At 38.2% G+C, this 26,322-nt stretch overlaps 1 protein-coding gene across 36 annotated transcripts in view; it reads left to right on the forward strand.

The window, feature by feature from the left end:
* The window catches only part of madd (MAP kinase activating death domain), a 90,819-nt gene that overhangs the window by 24,884 nt on the left and 39,613 nt on the right, over window positions 1-26,322 (forward strand). For 17 of the 36 annotated variants that reach the window (XM_008105059.3, XM_008105116.3, XM_062967960.1 and 14 more), the window contains exons 3-16: window positions 1,331-1,945; window positions 4,973-5,276; window positions 7,839-7,970; window positions 9,515-9,628; window positions 9,722-9,802; window positions 11,164-11,220; window positions 12,999-13,177; window positions 13,786-14,021; window positions 15,306-15,462; window positions 16,207-16,310; window positions 19,759-19,952; window positions 20,738-21,006; window positions 21,655-21,794; window positions 25,195-25,296. In XM_008105059.3, the coding sequence (XP_008103266.2) occupies window positions 1,331-1,945; window positions 4,973-5,276; window positions 7,839-7,970; window positions 9,515-9,628; window positions 9,722-9,802; window positions 11,164-11,220; window positions 12,999-13,177; window positions 13,786-14,021; window positions 15,306-15,462; window positions 16,207-16,310; window positions 19,759-19,952; window positions 20,738-21,006; window positions 21,655-21,794; window positions 25,195-25,296 (2,684 nt within the window). Of the gene's footprint in view, window positions 1-1,330; window positions 1,946-4,972; window positions 5,277-7,838; window positions 7,971-9,514; window positions 9,629-9,721; window positions 9,803-11,163; window positions 11,221-12,998; window positions 13,178-13,785; window positions 14,022-15,305; window positions 15,463-16,206; window positions 16,311-19,758; window positions 19,953-20,737; window positions 21,007-21,654; window positions 21,795-25,194; window positions 25,297-26,199; window positions 26,239-26,322 lie in introns of all 36 variants that reach the window. The other 19 variants (XM_003214602.4, XM_062967965.1, XM_062967969.1 and 16 more) reach the window with 4 other exon arrangements.

The following is a 26,322-nucleotide window of genomic DNA, read 5'->3' on the forward strand; positions in this document are numbered from 1 at the left end:
TTTTTCTATATTATTATTGGTATTATTACATTAATTATTTTTCTCTATTATTGTTGCTAATATTACATTTATTTTACTCTATTATTATTATTATTATTAATAATAATATATGTATTATTTCACTCTGATATTATTATTATTGCATTTATTATTTTACTCTATTTATTATTACATTCATTATTTTCCTGTATTTATTGTTATTATTATTATTACATGTATTATTTTACTCTTATTATTATTAAAAGGATACATAAGCACATATACATTGAAGAAGATGAGAATAATGATTTGATCAGAGTTGGATAGTCTTACCTTAAATTTGAGCTTTATGTAAATATTCAAAAACCTTTAAACTACCGATGCCTCAATTAATGTAATTTTATTGGTATCTATTTTTATTTCTGAAATTTACCACCCTTGGCTTATACTGGAGTCAATGTTTTCCCAGTTTTTTGGTGGTAATATTAGGTGCCTCAGCTTATATTCGGGTTAGCTTATACTCGAGTATATACAGTAACTAAATCTAACTGTTAATTCCAACTAGGGTAGATCTGTTGAATTATTGGGAACTTAGTAAATAGACACCTGTGTAAATCTCATTGATTCAGCGGGTCTGTTGCAACTGTTACTAACAATTTTATCCCTGTATTGGTGAACAGCTGTTGGTGGCATCGGTGGTAATAAGCAATTTACTGCTGGTGAATGTGACATTGTGCCTAATGAAGATAGCTCCTGTCTCCTTTTACTCTTGATTGCTGTAGTGTGACTAGGGATATTTAATGATTTCTATCTAAACTCATTGACTGTTACTCCCTTTGGATGTTGCTTGAAACCATATGTTCAAAAGCAAGATTAAAGCACATAGTTAATGCTTAGATATTTAAAATGCAGGCATACCCCAGTTAATTAAGTTAATGTATTTTGGGCATTTTCTCTTTTGCAGAAAATTGGACACCAGGGGTATAGATGTACCTTGTAAATGATTGTATAATTGAATTGTGTCTATACTGAGACTAGTGCTGTTAGTTTGAACTTTTAATTGGTTTCATCTAGCAGTCTGTACACCAGTTATATACTTTCTCTTTCCACTTCTATCCATTTTGGATCAGGATGATGTGATAGATGAGTATCCTGACCCCACTTCAAGTCTGACCGACAAATTCATTTTGAAGTTTTCATGATGAGGAACTTGTGACTCATCTCCCTTAGTAAGCTTCCACAGTCACAATATCAACAATTCTAGAAGGGCTTAAAATATTTGCATTTTACAAATGTAATATTAGCATTGTTCTTCTGCATAAAAGTAATTTGTCATTTGCATTCTTTGCAGGCAACCAAGCAGTGATAGTGTGGCACAGACACCCGAACTACTGCGTCGTTATCCTTTAGAGGATCACACTGATTTCCCACTTCCTCCAGATGTAGTCTTCTTCTGTCAGCCTGAGGGATGTTTAAGTGTTCGCCAGAAGCGTATGAGTTTGCGAGATGACACTTCCTTTGTTTTTGCACTCACAGATAAAGATACAGGAGTCACTCGCTATGGAATATGTGTCAATTTCTATCGCTCCTTTCAGAAGCGTTTGCCCAAGGAGAAGGGGGACGGCAGTGGTGGACATCGTGTCCGAGATGGGCAGAAAGCACCCAAATCTGGGGATGCTTCCACTGCTCAAGAAGAGAAAGGGAATGAGAGTTCAGAAAGTGGTGGTTCTCTGCAGCCACCAAGCACAGAGTCTGCCTCTGATGGGAATCGATCACCTCGGAGTAAACGTTCATCCAAAGGCACTCACCGCTCCCGTAACAGCACCCTGACCTCACTCTGCATCATTAGCCACTATCCATTTTTCTCTACATTTCGTGAATGTCTGTATACTCTGAAGAGACTGGTGGACTGCTGCAGTGAAAGACTGTTAGGAAAGAAGTTGTCGATCCCACGAGGAGTGCAAAGGTATATAAGGGGATGACATGATTTCCTCTGATGCCATATTTACTTACTTAAAATTAATTTTTCCCGTTCTCATTTCACTTTTCAAAAAAAATTCATTGATTTTATATTGTGATATCATCCTTGATCGCCCCCACCAGTGATAATTTAAATTAGCCATAATACAAAAATAAAAATATCAAAAGTATTTCCTTAAGCAGTCAGCAAAAAAACAAAAACACCCCCAAAAACCAAAACTTGAAAGTCTTAGAAAAGCAAAACCTCTCATTCCTCTTATATTCAACAAAACAATTCCAAATTACTGTAAAACGTGTTTCTCTTTCTTTGATCATTTAAAGTTTGCTATTATGTTTTTCATTCAAAGCCAGCTGCCATACTTTATTATACCAGGCTGTCATTATAGGAGAAATTCTCTTTAGATGTTTCCAAAATCCAGTAATTTCCAATCTGACAGCTATTAATAGATACCCAATTAAAAGTTCATGAGCTGCTTATCATTGCCTCCTGGAAAGAAACCCAGGAGGAACAGTTCTGAAGACTTTGTAAAATTCTGGTTAATGATATTATATATATATATCTATATATCAGAAAATATTGCTTTCCCAAATTTGATGTTTGACTTCAGTGCCACCATAAATGTTGACAGGGGCCTTTAATTTTACAACCTCACTAGCAGTGAAGGGAAAGAAAGGGGTCTATGGATGACCATTGTACCAGAGCCAAAAATCATTTATGCAAACCATTTAATTAAATTACTTCTTATTGAAGTAGAGACACTTTTGAAAGGGAATTTGTACAACATATTATCCATTTTTTATCTAGGCAAATATCCAAGTTCCCCATGTTTTTTGGAGACTATCTGATGGGCCCATATCAAAATTATTATATATATGGGAGACAAATCCCTATCCATCGTATCTAGCATGATTTCAAATGGAGTAAGCTCCAGAAAAGTTTAAATTTGAAGCTTTGCAAGTTCTCTTAATGCTTTGCTTCATGTGCCATGGCTAACTGCTGATGTTATCAACCTGATACGTTGTAAGCCAATTGAAAGTCAAACACTTAAGTTGATTCTTCTACAGATCTCATGAAAGTGGTTGGACATCCGTATACAATTCTTGTAATTATTTAACACTCTCCTATCAAAATGTTTTACATTAAGTTGTATTTCTTCTGTAAGAAATTCTAAATGACAATATAATGGGTTTAACGATGAAATATTGCATCAGAACCTCTTCCCTGTCTCCATATTAAAAATGAAATATTTTAAAATATATTTAAATTTGGGGCTAAATTTATCAAATTTGCAACAGAATTAATAGGAATTACCCATCAACGCTGTCAAAAACTTTAAAATCAAATGATAGAAGAGCCAATAAGGATGCCTTGTACCAATTTTACCAAACAGGCTGTGTATTGAATAGCACTTTATGAGTTATAAATCCAAACTGATTAGGATTCAGCCATCCATGACTTTAAAAATGTTAAACATTTTTTTCCAAAAGGCAAACCTTGATTTTGCCATTATATATAGGGGACACAATTATATTTAATGAGACTTGACCACAAATTTTCATATCCCTGAGGGGTCGTGGAGCCAAACCCTAGTGGATACTACCATAACCAGAGACTGGGAACGAATGGCTTGTATTGTTCATTCATGAATCTCCACTTTGAATTGCACACCTTTGTGGACCTGGTTTTTAGTTAGGGAGCGGGTAAAAACAAGCTGTTTAACTTAAAGTAACGTCTGTAGTCTGTATTTTAGCTATTTTTCTTAATTTTCTCACATTGTGGTTTTAAAAATGATATTGTGTTTCCTATGATGTAGCTCTTATTTCGCTTCATTGGATCATTTTCATCAGGCTGTGCAAGTTCTCTTAATGCTTTGCTTCATGTGCTAAGTACATTTATAATGACAGCAGAATGGTTTTGTTTTGTTGATTCTTTTTAAATGTTCTGTGTAACTATTTCAGTATAAAACTGACAATTCAATATCATTATAAAATTAATTAAATCTTCAAAAAGAACTTTTAAGAATGAGGCAGTTCAAATTTAAACATAAAATGAATTTTATCATAAACCTAACTAAACTATAAAAGTAGCAGAATCAACAACAATATCTTTCTATTTACAGAAGACGAAAGTATTCTTAAAAAGAGTAGACATAATTATATAAAGTCGGGATCACATTTAAGAAATCTTCCATCCAGTGCCTCCTAATCTGAATAATTTAATGTAGATCAGCAAATGTGGGAGTTTTTAATACTTAACTCATAGCTGGAGTGAAAATGCCTTAAATTCACTCGAATACCTCCAAAATAATTTCAAATAATACAGTAGAGCCTCACTTATCCAAGACTTGCTTATCCAAGGTTCTGGATTATCCAATGCATTTTTGTAGTCAATGTTTTTAATATATCGTGATATTTTGGTGCTAAATTCGTAAATACAGTAATTACAACATAACATTACTGCGTATTGAACTACTTTTTCTGTCAAATTTGTTGTATAACATGATGTTTTGGTGCTTAATTTGTAAAATCATAACCTAATTTGATGTTTAATAGGCTTTTCCTTAATCCCTCCTTATTATCCAAGATATTCGCTTATCCAAGGTTCTGCCGGCCCGTTTAGCTTGGATAAGTGAGACTCTACTGTACTGTAATATTTCGTAACAAAAATTTATCAGAGGAATTTACATTGGATGAGACATTTTATAAGCATGATTGAATAATTTTTATTTATGGCCAATGCTGGTCCATAAATAAAGCCACTTTAGGGTCCCTAAATAATACATCTAGGGTGTGGATTAAAGTAAAGGATCAAGGTGGGCGGTAGTTGCCAAGGGCTAGATTATGTGTGAGTAATCTGGTAGGTCTGATCTATAATAATGGCTTAATCATTTCTTAAAATCTTTCAGGTGCCATAAAACTTCTTCTTGTTTCTATTGAAGGATTCCTCTAGTCTGATAATTTCAGCTGAATAGTCAGGAGATCAACATAATATTTTTATATTGCTTTTATGTAGGGATACAATGTGGCGAATATTCACAGGCTCCCTTCTCGTGGAAGAGAAATCCAGTGCATTGCTACATGATTTGCGTGAAATTGAAGCCTGGATCTATCGACTGCTCCGTTCCCCTGTGCCTGTTGCTGGCCAGAAGCATGTGGATGTGGAAGTCTTGCCACATGAATTGCAGCCAGCCTTGACGTTTGCTCTCCCTGACCCATCCCGGTTCTCTCTGGTGGATTTCCCTTTGCATCTGCCCTTGGAGCTGTTAGGCGTGGATGCCTGTTTGCAGGTGTTGTCTTGTATTCTCCTAGAACACAAGGTAAGAGGAAAATTTATCAATATAAATGTAGGCATTTCAGGAGAGGAGGGTTCCTTTCACAGCATTATAATAATAATAATAATAAAACTTTATTTATACCCCGCCACCATCTCCCCAACGGGGACTCGGGGCGGCTTACATGGGGCCATGCCCAAGACAATACAATAAACCATAACATAATACAATTAAATAATACATTACATAAAATAAACAGTACAACATAAGATCAAAACAGCAATATAACACGAGCGGGCCGCATGAATACTACATTTAAAAACTAGATTAAAAATTAAAACTCTGGGTGAGAAAGGGATCAGAATAAAACCTCGAGGGACGGGACAACAGATAGTGAACCAGTCTAGAGGATAAATATCGGGGGGGGAGTAGCATAGAACATTTACTCTCCGAAAGCACACCGGAAGAGCCATGTTTTTAAATCTTTCCTGAAGGCTAAAAGGGTGGGGGCTTGCCTGATTTCAATGGGCAGCGAGTTCCACAAGCGAGGGGCCACCGCAGAGAAGGCCCTCTCCCTTGTTCCTACAAGGCGAGCCTGAGATATAGGTAGTGGCGACAGGAGGGCCTCCCCCGATGATCGGAGAGGTCGGGCAGGTTTATGATAGGAGATACGGTCACGAAGGTAGGCGGGTCCCAAACCGTTTAGGGCTTTATAAATGATGGTCTGCACCTTGAATTGGGACCGGAAGATGAACGGCAGCCAGTGGAGCTCCTTAAACAGGGGAGTAGATCTCTCCCTGTAACTCGCCCCCGTTATTAGTCTGGCGGCCGAACGTTGGACCAGCTGTAACTTCCGGGCCGTCTTCAAGGGAAGCCCCACGTAGAGCGCATTACAGTAGTCCAGTCTAGAGGTAACTAATGCATGCACCACCGTGGTCAAGTCAGACTTCACGAGGTATGGTCGCAGTTGGCGCACAAGTTTGAGTTGTGCAAAAGCCCTCCCGGCCACCGCCGACACCTGCGCTTCAAGCGTCAGCGCTGAATCCAGGAGGACCCCCAAACTGCGGACCTGTGATTTCAGGGGGAGTGCAACCCCGTCCAGCACAGGTTGCCACCCAATACCCCGATCCGACGAGCGACTGACCAGGAGGGCCTCTGTCTTGTCAGGATTGATCCTCAGCTTGTTCCTCCTCATCCAGTCTGCCACAGCGGCCAGGCACTGGTTCAGCACCCGAGGGGCTTCCTTGGAGTCAGGTGGGAACGAGTAGTGGATTTGTGTGTCATCTGCGTAGAGATGGCAACACCCTCCAAAACTCCGGATGACCTCTCCCAGCGGTTTCATGTAGATGTTAAAAAGCATGGGGGATAAAATAGACCCTTGCGGGACCCCACAGGTCAAAGGCCAGGGGTCCGAGCAGGTGTCCCCCAGCTTCACCATCTGGGAACGGCCCTCCAGGAAGGACTGGAGCCACTGCAAAACAGTGCCACCGAGTCCCATCCCGGAGAGCCTCCCCAGAAGGATACCATGGTCGATGGTATCGAAAGCCGCAGAGATGTCCAGGAGAACCAGCAGGGTCACACTCCCCCTGTCCAGTTCCCTGCGGAGGTCATCCACCAAGGCGACCAAAGCCGTCTCAGTGCTGTGCCCAGGCCTGAAGCCAGACTGCGAGCGGTCCAGAAAATCAGTGTCATCGAGGAACTCCTGGAGCTGCGTGGCCACCACCCGCTCCAGAACCTTGCCCAAAAACGGGAGGTTGGAAATTGGTCTGTAGTTGTTACATACAGATGGGTCTAGCGAGGTCTTTTTTAGTAACGGTTTTACCACCGCTTGCTTAAAACAAGATGGAAATGACCCCTGACCCAGGGAGGCATTTATTATAGCCACAAACCAATCCAACAACCCCTCTTTGGCCTGCTTAACCAGCCAAGAGGGACAAGGATCCAGAGCACAAGTGGTCGCCCTCACAGACCCAAGAATCCCCTCCACGTCATCCGGAAGAACAAGCCGGAAAGAATCCCACAAAATCGGACAGACAGGTGCCTCGGTTAAATTACAATTACAATTAGAAATGTAAAAATGATTACCTGGAATCTTTTTGAGACACTGTGCCCCTATGAAAATCATTGTACAAGTGACATAAATTGCGCCACCAAAAAAATAGTTGCTCAGATAACTGAACCTTACCAGAGATTGTGTAAGTGTGCTCCTTAGTGGAGCTAGTCATCCTTAAGAGTGCTGTGTGTGCACGCACATACAGATTTTTCTGTCTTTTTGATGGGTGAACGCATAACATGTATAATCAGCTGTAAAGCTGTGGGATCCAGCATGGCCATGCCAATGTATATTTGCACCATTCTGAAAGTGCATATGATATTGGCTTATATAAGGACACTAGTGAGTGTGTCACAGTGAAGAATTTTCTTGTTGGTATAACAAGGAGTCTTCAGGGTTATTCATAAAGTTTTCTTTCATTATGAAATATTATTGGATTAATGGGAATTGTGGTAGCATTAGAATGTAGTAAATACAGAAGTGGTATATGTATTTTACCATATCAGGAGGGAATAGATATGTAATTGTTTTAATATGACTTTTCCTGGTTGTAGGTAGTGCTGCAATCCCGGGACTATAATGCCCTCTCCATGTCTGTGATGGCATTTGTGGCTATGATATACCCGCTGGAGTACATGTTCCCTGTGATTCCACTCCTTCCTACTTGCATGGCTTCTGCAGAACAGGTATGATAATTCTTCAGTGAAGGGAGAGCATTGATGACTCCACTAAAGCCTTTTGTAGACAATCACTTTGCCTACATCCTTTGTCCAAGGGCCCCTTCACACTATACTGTACAATTATAGCTTTAACTGCCATCTTGAGGAATCCTCTTCCAAAGAGATCTGCTGCCTCACCACTCTACAAACTCCAGGATTCCATAGGATTCACTCATAGCAATGATAATGGAATGATTATGCTATAATTGTATATGGTCCTAACTTGGGTTTGGAGGTGTGCCCTTCAGTCCTGGATGGGGTTACATTCCTCCTGAAAGGCTTTTTGCAGCTTGGCAGTGTTTCTTCCAAATGACAGCTCATATAGATGCAACTATCAGGAGTGTTTATTTTTCGCAGCTGTTACACTAGCTACCTGTACTCCTTTTGACAGTTGGAGCACCTAAGGATGGTAGTGCATGCACTGGTAACCTCAAGGCTGGACATCTGCAATGCATTGTACATTGAGCTATCTCTGTACTAAGTTTGAAAACTTTGGTTAGTTCAGAACATGGTAGCTAGGTTTATTACTGGTACACCTAGGAGTGACCATATTATATTAATATTAAAATCACTCCATTGTTTCTGGGCAAAGTACAAAGTGTTGATTATTATCTTTTTTTGGGACTGTGTTATCAGCAAGATCACCTTTTCCTGTATAATGTACTCCATACACCCAGGACCTCTGTGAAGCATCTACTTTAGTAGGTCAAAACTAGGTTGATTGTTCTCTAGATGGCATTTTCTTTGGCCATCCCCAGGCTGTGGAGTGACCTTTCAGAAGAGATTCATCTGCTTGAGATGCTGTTTGGATTTAAATCAGCAGTAAAAACCAGTTTCTTTCGATAGGCCAATCCCAATTATTTTAAATTATGGTTTTAAATGTATTCATTTATGGATTTTAATAGGTAAAAGTTTTGCACAGTGTTCCCTCACTACTTCGCGGTTCACTTTTCACAGATTCACTGTTTCGCGGTTTTTCAATAAACTCTAAAATAATATTATAAATCATAAAAAATTATAATTTACAGCCTCAGGAAGGGAGGAAGGAGAAGCCAAAGGGAAAAAAAAGGAGCCCAAGCAGCAATGGGAGGAGAAGGAGGTGATTTATCAACACATGATTGGTTGATAAAGACTTAAAATAGCGTATAACTACTAAAATAATGTATACATATTAAAATAAATATAGTGTCCCTACTTTGCGGATTTTCACTTATTGCGGGTGGTCCTGGAACCTAACCCCAGCAATAAGTGAGGGAACACTGTATATTATTTTTGCTGATGTTTTGTGTTGTCCTAGTCATTGTTGTTACCTGCTTTGATCCACAATGAGATGTGGAAAAGAAATAACAGGAACAACAACAACAACAACATAAAAGAGCCCTAGCTCTGTATATTGCACTCTTCTTATTTCATCTTCTCTGCAATCATTTAATTGTAATGATTGTATTTTTGTCAGAAAAGCTAAAAAGGGGGAAAATTTACCTCTTATTAATGTTTTCTGCCCGTTACAGCTACTTCTGGCCCCAACGCCCTATATAATTGGAGTTCCAGCCAGCTTCTTCCTTTACAAACTAGATTTTAAAATGCCAGATGATGTATGGCTAGTTGATCTGGACACCAATAAGGTATGTTACTCTTTTCTCACCTTAGTTTATTTCCATGCATTCCATTCCTAAAGTTTTTGTAACTGAAATTAAATTTTGAAAATTTAATTCCAGGTTATTGTTCCTACAAACGCTGAGTTACTGCCTGTTTTGCCAGAACCTGAAGCTTTGGAATTGAAAAAACACCTGAAACAGGTATGGGACCAAACAAAATCTATAATTTTGAGTTTTATCTATGAGTTTCAGGGCTAATAATTTGGGTAGGCTAGCCACAGTTCTTTCTAGTAATGCTAAATGACTGTTTAACATTATATCTTAACTAGCTGTTCTGAGTCGTGTCTTGAGGTACCCTTTGCAGCTGGACGTATTCACATTAACATTTTGATGTGGAAATTAAACTTTGAAATTATCACGAATTACTATGTTTGTATAGTTATCCATTACATTATCATTTGTGCTTCACACTGTGTTAAGTTGTGGTTAACCACATCCTTACTCAATCCAATATTTCAAACATTTTTGACCATAAGCTGCAACACAGCTATATCAGATAATTTAGAGAGTTGGAAACATTGGACACAGAATAAAATGCCTTTACTACCTTGTTACTAAAGAATGATTTAAAATGTTAATATCTTTACAGAGCTCATTTTTTATCCCGACCTATTGGAATCTCTGGATTTTTCCTAGAATAGTTTGCCTATTGATCATATTTTATCCATTTTCAATTCATATTGTTGCTGAAGAAGCCCACATCTCCACCTTCCCTCCCTCATCTTCCTGGTTTTAAGGTGTTACTTATTGTTTGAGGTCAAGTAGGTTCATTCTGACAGAATAGATTTTATGTCTTTATTTCTATTCTCTACTTCTGTCTCTCCTTCCCCTTCCTTGCATGCTGCATGCAGTATTTAAAGGTAAAGTGTTATAGTAATAATATAAGAGCTGCTGTTTCTGTCTCCCATAGAACAGCAGAACTATATATTTAACAGTCTATGATTCCCTGAGTAAATTGCTGTAATGCACAGCTATTGACCCTCCAGTAAAATCAACAGAATCTGTTTGCTTTTCTCTCTCCACAGTTTAAGGGGCTTTCAGCAAAATACCCACACATCTGAGTGATGTAAACAGAACTGACCGAATTGTATTACTGTTTGCACCCATCAAATGAAAGAAACATTTTTCTTCACAGAACAGGAAGAAAACTGGCAAGATAAAGAAAGTGCCTGTCATTTGACAAAGCAGGAATGATCATGAGAAATCCTGGCAGCGGCATTAAGCATGAATGCATATTAGATTTATGGCTATTTTCTTATCTGTTCAGAGTAGAAACACCTCAGTTGTTTTTTTTAAAGAACACATAAACAGATGTGTGGAAGTAAAGCTGTCTGGCCACCCTAATGAACTGTGCTTAGATATGATCCCTTTTTTATTTCCTTTTTTCATCTGTGGTATTAGTAGTAATAGTTTTTTCTCCATCTGTCTCCCTGTGGTCATGTGTTCGTCTTGGCTCTGATTGTCCTCTGGTGTTGTCATGTGATCTTCCATCTTGCCTCCAGTGTCTGGTTAGCATGACTGCAATCACTCAGCAACAGCTGCTCACGCCTGACAAAAAGGTGTCTTTATTTTACTCTTTTCTCCCTCAAATTTCCATTGGATTATTTTTAACTTGTCTTGATTTATTGGCTTTGGGAAATTAATGGGAAATTTAGTGAAGCACATCAGTGGGAGATCCTAATGCATATGTGTCAAACGCAAGGCCTGTGGTCTGAATCTGGCCCGCTACATTATTTATGTAGCCTGCGAGGCTTTCAGGGCAACATAGTTATATTTATACAGTCTTACAATTATAACCAGCTCTTTGAAGGCAATCATAAGGCTGATGTGGCCCTCGGTGAAAATGGGTTTGCCACCCCTGCCCTAAAGCAATAAAGATAGAAAGCAAGATTTGTGGAATGTCTATAACCTTTATAAAATTAAGGATGACAAAAGATTAGTTTTTTGAGAGTAATTCAAATCCATAGAACTAAAATCTGAACTTTCAAATGCCTTTCTGGCCAGTATATACATAAATGTTGAAAACAGTGCACTGTACTAAGAATCTAGGCTTATCTGACTAGCTGCAGTGATAAAGAATGTATTAACCTGTATCTTTATTGGGTAATTAGCAAAGCTGAGGATCTTATGGTGAATGGTAATCATACCAGTAACATTTATGGATGTATTTTTATTTTTGTTCAAGATGTTTATATATTGACTAAACTTTATCTTAGATTTCTCTGCAATGCAGGTTAAGATCCAGGGTGTTACTAATAAAATTATAGGCTGTGTCATTAAAATCATTAATTAGCAGAGTGGAAAACATGTAGAACTACAAATGTTGAAGAGATTAAAATTATTAAAATGCCTGAGAGAATTAAGAACTTTTGACCTAAAATATAATAAAGTTAATCTGGTGTACTTCTATGGGAAGGATGACTGGAAAACTGCATAATTTGGGGAGTGAAAGTACAGGGTGAGAACACTCTAGTAAGACCTTAACTGGAAATATTTAGCATTCTGACATGTATATATGGGAGTAGATAAGATATTATGGTCTCAAGCTGTGAAAGTATTAAAAGCTAAAATGAGCATCTTGGGATTCAGAGAGAACTAGTAGTTACTCCCATCCAATATGCAACTTGTGCCCAAATGCTTAAAGTTGTGAGTCTCTTATTATTGTCCTGCTAATACCAAAGAAGTAGTCCTCAGTTATGTTCTCAAAATTGCTGATGTGGCATAGGATTGAGTTTCTACATTTTGAATGTATTACAATATGTTTAACATATTTTACTAATCCTCTGTTTATACAGTTTAACTACTGAAAGGCCACAGTTACCTTCATCTTGTTAGTTAATTATATCTTTAGGAGCATACTAAATTGTTATAGATTAACAATTTTCTCTCCCACCCCTATATTACTTACCTGGAGCATTTTCGAAATTTCTTGTACAACAGATTGAGCCCTATTAACACTCTGTCTTTTGTTTGTAAAATGGTAGTAGGGTCCTTTTGTCTTTTTTGCTGTGACTGCTCCAAAAGGCTAGTTGAATAATGCTAAAGATTTCGGATCTGCATTGAATCAATCTTGTTAACATTCTTTTGGATGCACCTGTTTATGTTTATATACCACATTCCTTGGCCACTTAATTGTTATGAGAAATGGTGGGAAACCTTGTCAAAGAAAAAGTAGACAGCACATTCAGTTTTTGTTCTTCACAAATAAGAACTGAAATAGTTACCTGTCGATTACAGTCAACCAGAACACTGGGCTTGGCTTAGGATTGCTCATGGAGTCAGGCAGTATTGGGAATGCCACTTTTGTTTTTTATACTTGTGCACTATTGCTCTTTAGGCTTTGGCCAGCATGAGTTTGAATACCCAGCCCATCCTTAACCTAGAAAAGTTTCATGAAAGTCAAGAGATCCCACTACTTTCGGGAAAACCTCAGAATGACCTTCAGTCCACACCTTCTACAGAATTCAACCCCCTGATCTATGGCAATGATGTAGATTCAGTGGATGTGGCCACAAGGTATGTCTAGGCAATATTCTGTTGCTACATTTACCAACACATGGGAATGTTGTTGCTCTGTCACATAGTAAATGTTAGAAGATATACTTTCCATTCAGAATATCCTGAGTTTAATCCCTGAGGCCTCCAGGCAATGTTAGGGAAAAAACCTTAACTGAAACCCTGGAGAGCCATTGCCAGTCCATGTAGCAGTATCAGGCTAGATGCACCAGTAGTTTGGGGCACATATTCCCATGTTACCTTCAAATAAAAATAAGAAAAAATTTCATGAACTTGCATGGACAAGTCACCAGCTTTATGGTTTGCCATAAGCCTTTCACACTATTTCTGCAGTCAGTGTTCCACAGCATTGCAAAGTGAAATGTAAACACGTGTAGGGGTTGTTTCTGTACAGTCTCTTGCTTTGATATATGTACATCAATCCTATGAACCTAGCTATTGTCAGTAATCGTGGGTGGCTAGTGTGAAATAGATACATTCAAAGGTGGGCTGAGATCAGAATCATCTTTATGTTCTAGGCTCTGGATTTTTTTTTGTATACTAGTCCTCCTGTGTTGTTTAGATTTCCATGGGATTGTTAGCATAATTACCAATCTTTCATTTTTTAGGGTTGCCATGGTAAGATTCTTCAATTCGCCAAATGTTCTACAAGGATTCCAGATGCATACACGTACACTTCGCCTCTTTCCTCGACCAGTGGTGGCATTTCAGGCCAATTCCTTCTTGGCCTCACGGCCAAAGCAGACAGCCTTTGCAGAAAAATTGTCCAAGACTCAGGCAGTGGAATACTTTGGGGAATGGTCACTCAATCCCACTAATTATGCTTTCCAAAGAATTCATAACAGTAAGTCTTATCCTTCTTTTTCTGGCCCTCTTTCTCTTGGGCTAATTGATGATGATGATGATGATGATGATGATGATAGTAACAATAATTTGGACTCAAGGCGATTTGCAAAGGAAAATGGTTACAATATACAGTAGAGTCTCACTTATTCAACATAAACGGGCCGGCAGAACGTTGGATAAGTGAAAATGTTGGATAATAAGTAGGGATTAAGGAAAAAGCCTATTAAACATCAAATTATGTTATGATTTTACAAATTAGGCACCAAAACATCATGTTTTACAACAAATCGACAGAAAAAGCAGTTCAATACACGGTAAAGTTATGTAATAATTACTGTGTTTAAGAATTTAGCATCAAAACATCACAGTGTATTGAAAACATTGACTATAAAGACATTGTCTACTAAAAGGCAGATTGCGTTGGATACTACAGAACATTGGATGAGTGAAGGTTGGATAAGCGAGACTAATGTATAGAACAGCATTGTCTCATAGCCCTTTTCTCAAAAGCGGTCATTTTTAAAAGCCTGTTTGACTCAAAAGATCCCCATCTGCCAATGGAAGAGAGCAAGGAGGAGGACATTTTAATCTTCCCAGAAAGGGAATTCCAAAGTTTAGTAATAGCCACTGAGAAGATCCTGCCTTGTGTTCGTACTAGTCTTCCCTGTGAGGGTGGTGGACTGGAAGAAAGACTTCCTCTGAATCTCAGGGTCCAAGCAGGTGCATTGTAGGAGATAACAGTTTTTCAGATAGCCTGAACCTTAGCTGTATATGAGTTTATAGGTCATTGCTAGCAATTTGAATTGTGCTAGGAAACAGACTGGCAGCCAGTGGAACTGTTGAAGCATTGTAGTTATGTCCCCCCCATAATCAGACTGCACGCCTTCTATTAGCTGAAGTTTTTAAACACTTCAGAGACAGCCCCATGTACAGAACATTGCAGTAATCTAAATGGGGCGTAACCAAGGCATATGTGGCCACATTAGGCATATCCAGAAATCTCTATTAGCACACTAGCTTTAAGTATACAAAGATACTCCTGATCATCACAGAAATCTGGGCCTTCAGTTCAAGGCTAAGTTCAGGGATATACCCAAATGGTAAATCTGAAAGCTGAAACAAAAATATATTTCTGAAGAGTGTGAATTAATTTCCCTTTTGTGTTTTGCCTTTTAAAAGGCAAATCTTTACCATATGATACTCTTTTTTTAAAATCATTTTGATTTTTGGAATTGTGTTACTTAAATAACTTACATCCAGTCTTCTCATTTTTAATCTACAGATATGTTTGACCCAGCTCTGATTGGTGATAAGCCAAAGTGGTATGCTCATCAACTGCAGCCAATTCATTACCGTGTCTATGATAGCAATTCTCAGCTGGCTGAAGCACTTAGTGTCCCAGTAGAGAGAGAAACAGATTCTGATCCTACTGATGATAGGTCAGTGAGAACTTTAATTTTGTGCCACTGGTCCTCAGTGGTTCTTGGTATTATGGGAAATATATTCAGGGAATAGCCATGATGACCACACAGCAAAATAAAACAAAATCCACAAAAGATGATATGGCATATTGGCTAACCAAAATGCATGAAGCCGTTCATGCAAGCTTCCAAAGCTCCAGTAGCTTCTTCATCAGGCAAAATATGTTAAAAATCACACAGGAGAGAAAAGGACAGTGATAGTATTGTGGTCACAGTCCTACATTGCTCTACTTACTACTGATAGAGTTTAAATTTTACTGCCCTTTTTCTCAGACTCTAGATAGCTAAAAGGAGAAACCTCTGATTGTATTAAGATTCCTCTAGACCAGTGTTTCTCAAACTGTATTCCTCCAGGTGTTTTGGACTTCAGCTCCCAGAAATCCCAGCCAGCCTTCTAACTGTTAGGAATTGTGGGAGCTGAAGTCCAAAACCTCTGGGGGACTGCAGTTTGAGAAACTCTGCTGTAGACCAACTGAACAACAACAAAAACAATATATCATACAAAATGCATGATGAATAAACCAGTGGAGCTTCAAAAACTTGCATGGTGTTTTATGCATTTTGGTGATTACTGATCCTTATTCTCCCTCTTCTAGTATATGTATGTGTGGAGGTGTGTGCATACACATTCATATATTCTCACATAGACACACACTGAATTTTTCTAACATTTTCAATTCTCCCTTTCCTTTCTTGCAATAGCGGCAGTGACAGTGTGGACTACGATGACTCCAGCTCTTCCTATTCATCCCTTGGTGACTTTGTTAGTGAAATGATGAAATGTGACATCAATGGTGACACTCCAAGTGAGTAACTCTGTGATAATTATTTTACCCATCAGTAGATGGAAAACGGATGCAGAGTGGTGTGGCATTTAAACTTGAAACTAGGCTTTTGGATGACTTTCATCTTAAATAGAACTAGAGATAGAAAAATACCAGACATAATTGTTTCCTAACTTTGCCTTTGACAATCTATATATATAAAAGGATAAAAAAAAATTGGCCTAGGACAAAACAACAAAACTACACATCCCAGAAACACTAAACTTGGCAACACAAACCCTCATCCAAATTTGACAGAAAAAGTAGTTCAGTGCTCAATAATGCTATGTTGTAATTACTGTATTTACAAATTTAGCACCAAAATATCACAATGAATTTAGAACATTGACTACAAAAACATTGACTACTAAAAGGCAGACTGCGTTGGATAATCCAGAACACTGGATAAGCGAATGTTGGATAAGTGAGATTCTACTGTAATATGAAATAACTACTGTGGTAATCCAGTCCAACCCAATTCTGCCATGGGAGACACAATCCAAGCACGCCCAACAGATGGCCACCCAGCCTCTCAATAATAATAATAATAATAATAATAATAATAATAATAATAATAATAATAATAATATCATACAATCATAAGGTTAGGAGACACCCCTAAGGATCATCCAGTTCAACTTCCTTCTACCATGCAGGATGACACAAACCAAGCACTCCTGACAGATGGCCATCCAAGGTCTACACAGTAATAATACAAATCGAATCATAGAATCAGACAGTTAGGAGAGACCCCTAAAGGCCATCCAGTCCAACCCAACTCTGCCATTGGATGATACAATCCAAGCACTCCCGACAGATGGCCAGCCAGCCTCTCAATAATAATAATAAGAAGAATAAGAATAAAAATATCATACAATCCTAAGGTTAGCAGATACCCCTAAGGATCATCCAGGTCAACTTCCTTATATCATGCAGGAGGACACAATCCAAGCACTCCTGACAGGTGGCCATCCAGCCTCTACATAATGATGATGATGATGATGATGATGAAGATGAAGATGATAATAATAATAATAATAACAACAATAATAATAATAGAAGCATAGAATCCAAGAGTTTGGAGAGACCCCTAAGGGCCAATCCTTTCTACTATGCAGCAGGACACAATCCAAGCATTCACAACACATGGACAACGTATAAATACTATACAATACTACACATAAACCCCCTCTACCCTCACCACCTTCACAGTACACAAACAACCAAATGCATACTAAACATAAAGACAACCATACAACAGACATTCAATACCGCCACTATCTCAACAAGTTCTGACCAACACCACCAAATAATGCCACAGCAACGCATGGCCAGGCACAGCTAGTCTATATATATAAAAAGGTAATGGCCTGGGCGCCTAGAAGTAAGCAACAAAACTATATGCCCCAGAACCTTGAAACTTGGCAACAGAACCCAGCGGCCTTGCCGCTAGGTTCGTACAACAAAACCCAACATCTGGAACCCACCGGGACCCAAACAAGCCAAAAAACAGAAAAAATTGATCTGCGCATGCGTCAAACACGAACCGGCACGCACCCAGCAAACCCCCCCCCAACCGTTGCTCCTGCACGAGCCTCTTAACGCCGCTGCATCAATCTTTACCACCATTCCCGGCGTCAGATTCGTCAGCCTCTCCTCTCCTCTGGGCCAGCTTCTCGAAGTAGGCCGTGAGGAAAGGCACTGGCTTGTCCGGCCTAGCTTTGACCACTTTCAGAAAGGACGCGCGGACCATGTCCGTGACGCCGACTACGAGGAGGAAGCAGGCCGCGCAGTGCCCGCCGGGGACTCCATTGCCAACCACCACCGCCCGGCTTGGGGCGTCTCCCGCCACAGCCAGAGACAGACACTGCTTCTCAATGCCCGCAATTTTGTCAAGGACCACCACTGCCATCTTGGATCCGTGTCCTTCTGCCTCCATCTTGGGTGAGTCCCCCGTCGGGCAAATACAGAACCCTGGCGGCACCATTTTTCTTCAGGGCAACCAATCAGGAACCCGGCAAATGGGATATTGATTTCTATCAATCTATGGAATGACATCCACGACGGGACAACTCTTATCTCTCTGAGGCGACTGTGAATGTTGCACTTGGCCACATTGATTACCATTGAATGGCCTTGCTCCTTCAGGACCTGGCTGCTTCCTGCATGGGAGGGGGAATCCTTTGTTGGGAACTGTAACATGGTCCTCTTTACATCATGGCTGGAATTTCCTGATATCTGAGTGGTGTTCTTTATTTAACTGTCCTGATTTCACACACTTTTTTTAATGCAGGGAACCATATTTTGTTCATATCGGGCAGGCAGGAAACATCCAGCCTTGGAAGCTACAAGGCTATTCAATCCCAATGACAACATACACACTTGCTAAAACCAGATAACAGTTCTTTCTTCCACCATGGTCATTCCACAGATATATATACCTCACTTGCTTAGGTACAAAAACATCTCACAACCTCAACCTCTGAGAATACCTGCCATACAGGCAGGCGAAACATCAGAACATAATACTTTTCCAACATCACCACGCACCCCAGAAAACAGAACAACCCAATACAAAGACAAACCACCCCCCCCCCCCAAATAAATCAGTTAAAATAATAAAACACAATAATACAAAAAACCACAATAAAAGAAAAAATAATAACATAATCAAATAAAAAATACAATATAATACATACAATTAAAAATACAATAATAAAATAATAAAATAATAATGAAACAATAATAAAATAAAATACAATAAAACCAAATTATAAAAAATTAAAAACAACCCAAATAATAAAATAAACTAGAAACATAAAATACTGTAATACAATAAAATAACTTTAAAAACCCATAAATTAAAATAAGAAAATACACAATTCCCATGAGCCACAGCAACGCGTGGCTGGGCAAAGCTAGTGACTTATAAAGTAGGTTCAGGTTCATCATAACATTGAGTCCTCTGAACTTAACCCTAGATAGCCAATTCAGAATAATATTGTGAGCAATAGTATTGAAAGCCTCTGCGATACCAAGGAGGACTAACTTCACAGCATTCTACCCACCAGCAGAAACAACACAATTTCTGCCCCAAATCAGGCCTGAAGCTGTTTTGAAGTAGTCATATTTGTAGACAAACTGCTTTTAGAAACTACTGAAGAAAAAGGCTTTGCATTTTAGTCTAGAACTGGTAAAAGCTGACTAGCTTTTGTTCAGTGAAATATGGATTTTCTTGCCCAAATGTGTACTTTCAGTTGTGAATATGAAGGTTGCAGACACTGTTGTTGGAGAGAATCTAATTCATTATCCTTAGTTTTACTGGGGTATGTAGATCTTGTAATATTATGTCATCAAATGAGTTCGATTCCAGGAATTGTGGTGGCTCTGTGAATTTTAGCAGTGTTTATCTTCTAATATCTATTTACAGATGTGGATCCACTAACTCATGCTGCTTTGGGGGATGCAAGTGAAGTGGAATTTGATGATTTCCAGGAGTACTCGGGTGATATAGATGAACAGGCCCCAGATAGTGAGAACTCTCAAGACAATAACCAGCCTCGATCAAGTTCAAGCACTACTGCCAGTAGTAGCCCCAGCACTGTCATCCATGGGGTGAACCATGTGTGTAATGGGGATGTTGTACACAGAAGTTCAAAGACAGGGATTTTAGAGGAACAAAGGGGGGAAATAGACCTTTGGGTAGAGGATAATGGGATTTGTGCTAGTTTTGGTTTACACTCTAAACTAGACTTGCTTGGAATATGGTATGTTTATTATTTGTTCAACTACTGTCTCTCATCAGCCTGTTATTAGCTGGAGTTCTAAACCTACAAACATGGTATCCTCAGAATTTTAAGGTAAAATGACTTAGTAGTTGCTTTGGGCTGTCATTTTGAAGAAAAAGAAAAGTGAATATAAAATTTAAAAAACCCTCAATGAAAATGAAAAAATAAGAAAGCCTGCTATATGTTTTTCATATAATAGAAAGTAGATGATACTAATGGTTATTTCTTTTGCAGCTACATATCTGTTACCAAGCTAAAGTTACATGCCATAATTATTTGAGGCTGTTTGGATTTAATTATTTAACTAGATGTGGAGATTCTGGTCTGTATCCAGTGCCTGATGTCTCCTTAGCAGAGCATTTCAGGATGAGGGGAGCTGGCTCGCCTTTCCCCAGTGTGACTCCTGAGCATTTAAAAATATTAGATTTGGAGATGTTGCACAGAATCAAACTTCAGTAGTGAATCCATTTCCCAGGAGTGAACTCAGTGTAGTAGAAACAGTGCTGATCACTATGAATGCAGTTTATGTTCCAAACATTGTAGCTCCCTTGAGGCCAGTAGAATCAGATGTTATAGGAATATGGTATCATCAAGCAAACTTAATTTCTTTTTTTTTTAAAGGAATCTGCTGATTCCGCAGAGATGGAGGAGAAGTTAATAGCTGGATTTTCAAACCACCTTCCCAGTTTGCCTTTGCAATCAAACTTTCCCAAGATGGCCATTGATCGTCGTGATGGTGAGAGTACTACAAACATGGAAGGAATAGTGAAGAAACGGGAGTATGATAATCCATACTTTGAACCACAGTATGGGTTCCCAACAGAGGAGGATGATGATGAACAGGAGGAAAGCTATACACCAAGGTTCAATCAGAACCTCAATGGCAGTAGGTGAGATATTCTGTAGCCAGAACTCTCCAGTTGGTGATTTTTGCTTCGCATTATCCACTTCCTCTGAAATCTTGTGCAGTTCAACTATAGTAGGTCTCATTTGTGTATATTCCTAGTGGCAGGGAACCTTATTTCTTGTAGTGCAGTTTTCTGCAACTTAGAGGGCCACATGAAGTAAACAACTATGTGTGAGTCTTGCACATGTGACAGCCATTTGGAAGAGACATACCTGCACAGCTCTGGAAACCAGAACTTGGAAACTTTGTTTAAAAATGAATGTAAAATGAATGTGAAATGGTTAGATCATTCTCTGATCCCACAATACCCCTGCCTGGTTATGTGAAAGGGAATTCTATTTAAATTATTGGAGAAGAGGACCAGAATGACTATCTTAAAAGTGCTCTAGGTGACCATCTTCTGAGTTACTGCTGATATTCGGGGTCTATGGAAAATCATGGTATTGTGTGTTTGTTTTCATCTTAGCTGTGTAATCTACAATAAAAACTTTTTTCTACCATGACTCCTTTCAGACCTGTAGTAGAGCTAAAATTGAGACGTTTGTTGAACTGATGTGAGATTACTCAGAAGTTATCAAAATGATGCAGAATATAGAATAATGTCAATATCATATCTTTTTTTATTTTAAAGGCCCCTGAAGCCTCTGCGTCCCAGCAGTTTGAAGCTAGGCAATGATTCTGATGCAGAATCAGATTCTCATGCCAGTTCCCCGAATTCTACGATCTCTAACAACAGCAGTGAAGGTTTTGGGGGAATTATGTCTTTTGCCAGTATGTATAATTGTTCATTTTATCATGGGTTATATTGTAATTGGAGAAGACGTTTACAGGCAAAAGAACACTAAGTCAGATAAACTGATGAGATACTTGTATAAGATGTGGCATTCACCATCATTGACTCCAGTTACAAATTTTGCAGCAAGGAAGGAGAGGAGAAATGGTGCCTTCACTTAATAGACAAAAGTAGTCACTGGATTTGGTTAATAATCAGTATTGGGGGTTGATCATGAAAATGCAATTTGGAGGCCAGGCCAGACAGTTCATAGAGCATAATTGAGTTTAAAGCCTTAACATTAGTTTGGATTAAGATGTCCCAGAGAGTGTCATCATGCGTTTACTTTGACATTGAGATTTTCTGATCGGGCTTGTTACATATGTGTGTGTGTGTGTGTTTTCCGTGTTGAAATTTTTATGCAAAAGGACCCGAGCATTTAGAGTGATGTTACCTCTGCTTTGAAATACTCTTCTCTACAGTGTTGTGTTGTAACTTCCTTATTACATTTTTGAACACAGACTTTTATTATGTAAGGCTCTTTAGGAAAACTTTAATTAGGAATTAAATGTTTAATATTTGTATTTTTCTTACTAAAATATCTTTTTGTATGGGTATTATGATTATTTGTAACATTTGCACCCATTCAAAGGAAAGGTAGGATGCAACCATATTTAGTACACAAACTTCTGGGAGCTACATAAATTACATTTCTGAAGCGAACAAAGAATGAGATTGCAGACTTATGGAACATAATGAGTTGTCTTATACGTACTAATTTTATAAATAAGTTATTTGGAACTACGGTAATTTTTTCTGTATTTAAATTGTAAATTAAGCCAGGAATCTAAAAATGGAAACACTAAGGAGACCTTAAGGATAATATTACTGTATGTCTGTAACATTGGTATCTTTTTTGTGACAAATGTGGCCAAACATTTTAAGCAATTCCTTTCCTTCTTTGCTAAGAGCCATTTGGACATGACATTTTACTGGGAAACAGGAAGTACTCTGACTTGCAATTTGACATGATTTTAACTGCAATGAAATTTTATGTTCAGAAATGACCTAGGTGTATCTGTACTATAGAATTAATGCAGTTGGATACTACTTTAGCCTCCAAGGTCCAATGGTATGGAATCATGGGAACTGTAGATCTCTTCCAAAGAGTGATGGTGCCCCACCAAACTATAAATCCCAGGATTCCATAGTATTTACCAATGGCATTTAAAGTAGTTTCGAACTGCATTAATTCTATAGTGTAGATGCCACTTAGACCATTTCTAAACATAAAATGTCTTCTTCCAGAGCCATTCTTTGGTAGATCAGCTTATATTTTAAGAATCATTGTTGTGTTGCATGATCTACTTTTGGTTCCTCTTCAGCTCTTGGAAATGTGATGTTTTAGGATTTTTCTGATACATTGCGGAATTCATATGTGGGTTAATGACAGCAAACTAACCAGGTTCTTTGGCAGAAAATACGATGGAAACAATCTCATTCCCACATCTATTTTGGATGGTAGAGTTATCCCCCTCTTCAAACTCAGTGGCTCTCTTTTGCCAAGAATAACATTTTTCACTGAGACTAAAACATTCCACCGCTGACTTGTCTGTCTAAATAAAATTTCTCTAGAACTCTTGAGAATCATCTACTCTGTCTTTAATAATCTTCAGATAGGAAGCAGTGGTGTTTTTAGAGTGGAGCAATAACATCCATGAATATCATTCTTGTTCAGTTTTTTTTCTCCTGATTATGCAGTCATGAATGCTCTTATGAGCCAAGGTGGGAGTGCCCCACAGATCACTGGATATTGCTCTATGCTTCTATGTATCTTCTTGGATGATGTGTAATTTTGTTCTTGGAGAGATTTTAGTAGAAAGAAATGAGTAGAGTGACTGTGGAGTTGAATAAATAATAATAAATAAACTTTATTTTTATATCCCGCTCCATCTCCCCGAAGGGACTCGGGGCGGCTCACAACAGGGACAAGCCCGAAACAACAACAACATATTTGACATAAACTTAAAACATTCCAACAATACACAAAATAAAATAATGGACAAATACATTAAAATCCAAGCAGATAAAATCAGAGTAATTAAAAGCAAACCAGTGGGGACAGGTTTCATAAAGTGCTGTATCATGGAAATAAGTAACAGTGATAAAGTGCCATATGCTTTTAAAACAGAAAGAAGTATTCTAATGACAGGCCTGTTCATTTAAATGCGCTCTGGAACAACCATGTTTTCAATTCCCGGCAGAAAATGGTCAGAGAAGGAGCTAACCTGATCTCCTTAGGGAGAGAGTTCCAGAGCCGGGGGGCCACTGCCGAGAAGGCCCTCTCCCTTCTCCCTTGAAGCTTTGCAGCCTCTATTTTCTATTTGTAGCTCATCTTCTGATTGGATTGATGGAACCCCAGATCCTTAGAAATGGCTTTGTGACCTTTTGGAGATCTATAGACAACAATAGCTGCTTTTCTGAGATCGCTAGAAATGTCTTTTGAACACAGTATAGCATGTTTACACATAATCATATGGCAAAGACTAAACTCACAAAGTTTCTGATTCTTCTGTAGAGTGGGATCATCAAATACCCACCTAATTATTCAAGCACCTGATTTTAATTCTTCCCTTTGATTTAGTTGATATAACAAGGGGTTTACTTGTTTTTGCACCTACCTGACTCTCACACAGTATATTGTTTGCCTTGACTAACTCTAGATCTTGACAGTTCAGGCCATTTAAAAATGGATTTCATCTGCTGAGTTATTCTGTTAGTTTAATATAGCATGTTTTAAGTACTCTGATCCTTATTGGTCACAGGCATCTTGACCATGAAATGGAAAGGTGCCACTTGAACATTATAAGTAAAATTAATGTATGTTTATTGTATAAAACAGGTTGAGAAATGCAGAATGCTGTCATATAATCCATCCTTCCTTTTATCATGGCCAAAATATCTCAGCAGATGTTTCCAGAAATCAGGAAGTGAAGTCTTATCTTGCTTCTAGGTGGGGGAGGGTTAGAAAGCATGCTATTGAAAGTCAAAACTATTCCTGTTGTGAAGTACATTTTTGTATTTAATGACATTTAAAAGATTGAAACAACATCAGTTTGCATGGTCTGGATGCTGATAATTCCTGGAGATACTTGTAGGATTGGAATGGGAGTTTAACGTCGTCTTTATGCCACCTTTCTCCCAAAGTTGGCAGATCTTTATGTGGAACTTATTTGTTGGTGTTTTCCACTCTCCTAGTTGATGATTTCAGTTTCTCATAGTCTGCACATTACATGTAATGATACGATTTGTCCTTATTCAGATGTAAGCAGCAGCATAAATTACTGAATGAGGTAAGAGAACGATTAGATCTCTTGATTTATTTTCTTTCTGTTTTAGGTAGTCTATACAAGAACCACAGTACAAGCTTTAGTCTGTCCAATTTAGCACTTCCAACCAAAGCTGGGAGGGACAAAAACACTCCATTTCCCAGTCTGAAAGGTAATAATTTTTGCTTGCTTGTTACTGCCTTTCAGAATCCCTTTGTCAAGTAGTCACAGAGAAATGCACCGTTTTGGGAAACAGGATATTCTAATAATATGAATTTCATGTTGCTGATTATTTGAAATGCTTTGATAGAAATTCTCTTGTTAATATTGGTGGCTTATTTTGAAGGAAACATAATATTTTCCTATTTTTAATGCATTAGCTGGAGGAAATGAACTATTAGTGGAAAGAGATCTTACATGTTTAGATTAGATGAATTCTTAATCTTTTGGTCTAATTAAAAATTTACAACCCTCATATAGAGGTTTCTGCCATTGCTGTATATAATAAGGACAATATTAAAAAATACGTTTAATGTATTTTTTGGTCCATTGCATGCAGTTGTGCATTACTGTTTTTACATACAAATACTGTTTGCATTTTGACAGACTTCCTGGTAGGAAGCTCTGTAACATTATGCAAGTCATGTAGAACATTGCTGTGAGAGAGATTTTTCAAGTCTTCACAGGGCCATAATAATTTAACCTGTATATACAATATATTTGCTAGATGGAAAAATAACATGAGAAGAAAAAATATTGATAGCCTTTCACTCAGGGCCATAAAAGTTAGCTGATTTAGACTATTTCCTTTTACCTTGAAGAATGTAGAATAAAGACTACCAAATTACTGTTACATCGGTTAATTATAGTACAGTTGGCTTTTGTGAATGCTGTGGATGAAGGAAAGAAAGCTGAAGCTTACCATTGTTTTTGCATTGGAACTTTTCAGTTGCATAGCTGGAGGTATACTTTGGTTGCTTTTTCAGCTCATATATATAATTATAGAATTACTATTTTTCTTTTTTAACAAGTTGATTTTATTTATTTCTTCCCCTCTCCATTTTCATCGGTAAAGATTACTTTAATCTGGAAGTGGGAAGGGATGTGGATGAAGGTTGGTATGATGTCCTGCTGACCTTTGACCTTTTAGTAATAAAGGCCAAAAGTTAGTGTTGTGTTGCTGCCTTGGACTTTGCTT

Source organism: Anolis carolinensis, chromosome 1 (genome assembly GCF_035594765.1).
Source record: "Anolis carolinensis isolate JA03-04 chromosome 1, rAnoCar3.1.pri, whole genome shotgun sequence".
Taxonomy (NCBI): Eukaryota; Metazoa; Chordata; class Lepidosauria; order Squamata; family Dactyloidae; genus Anolis; species Anolis carolinensis.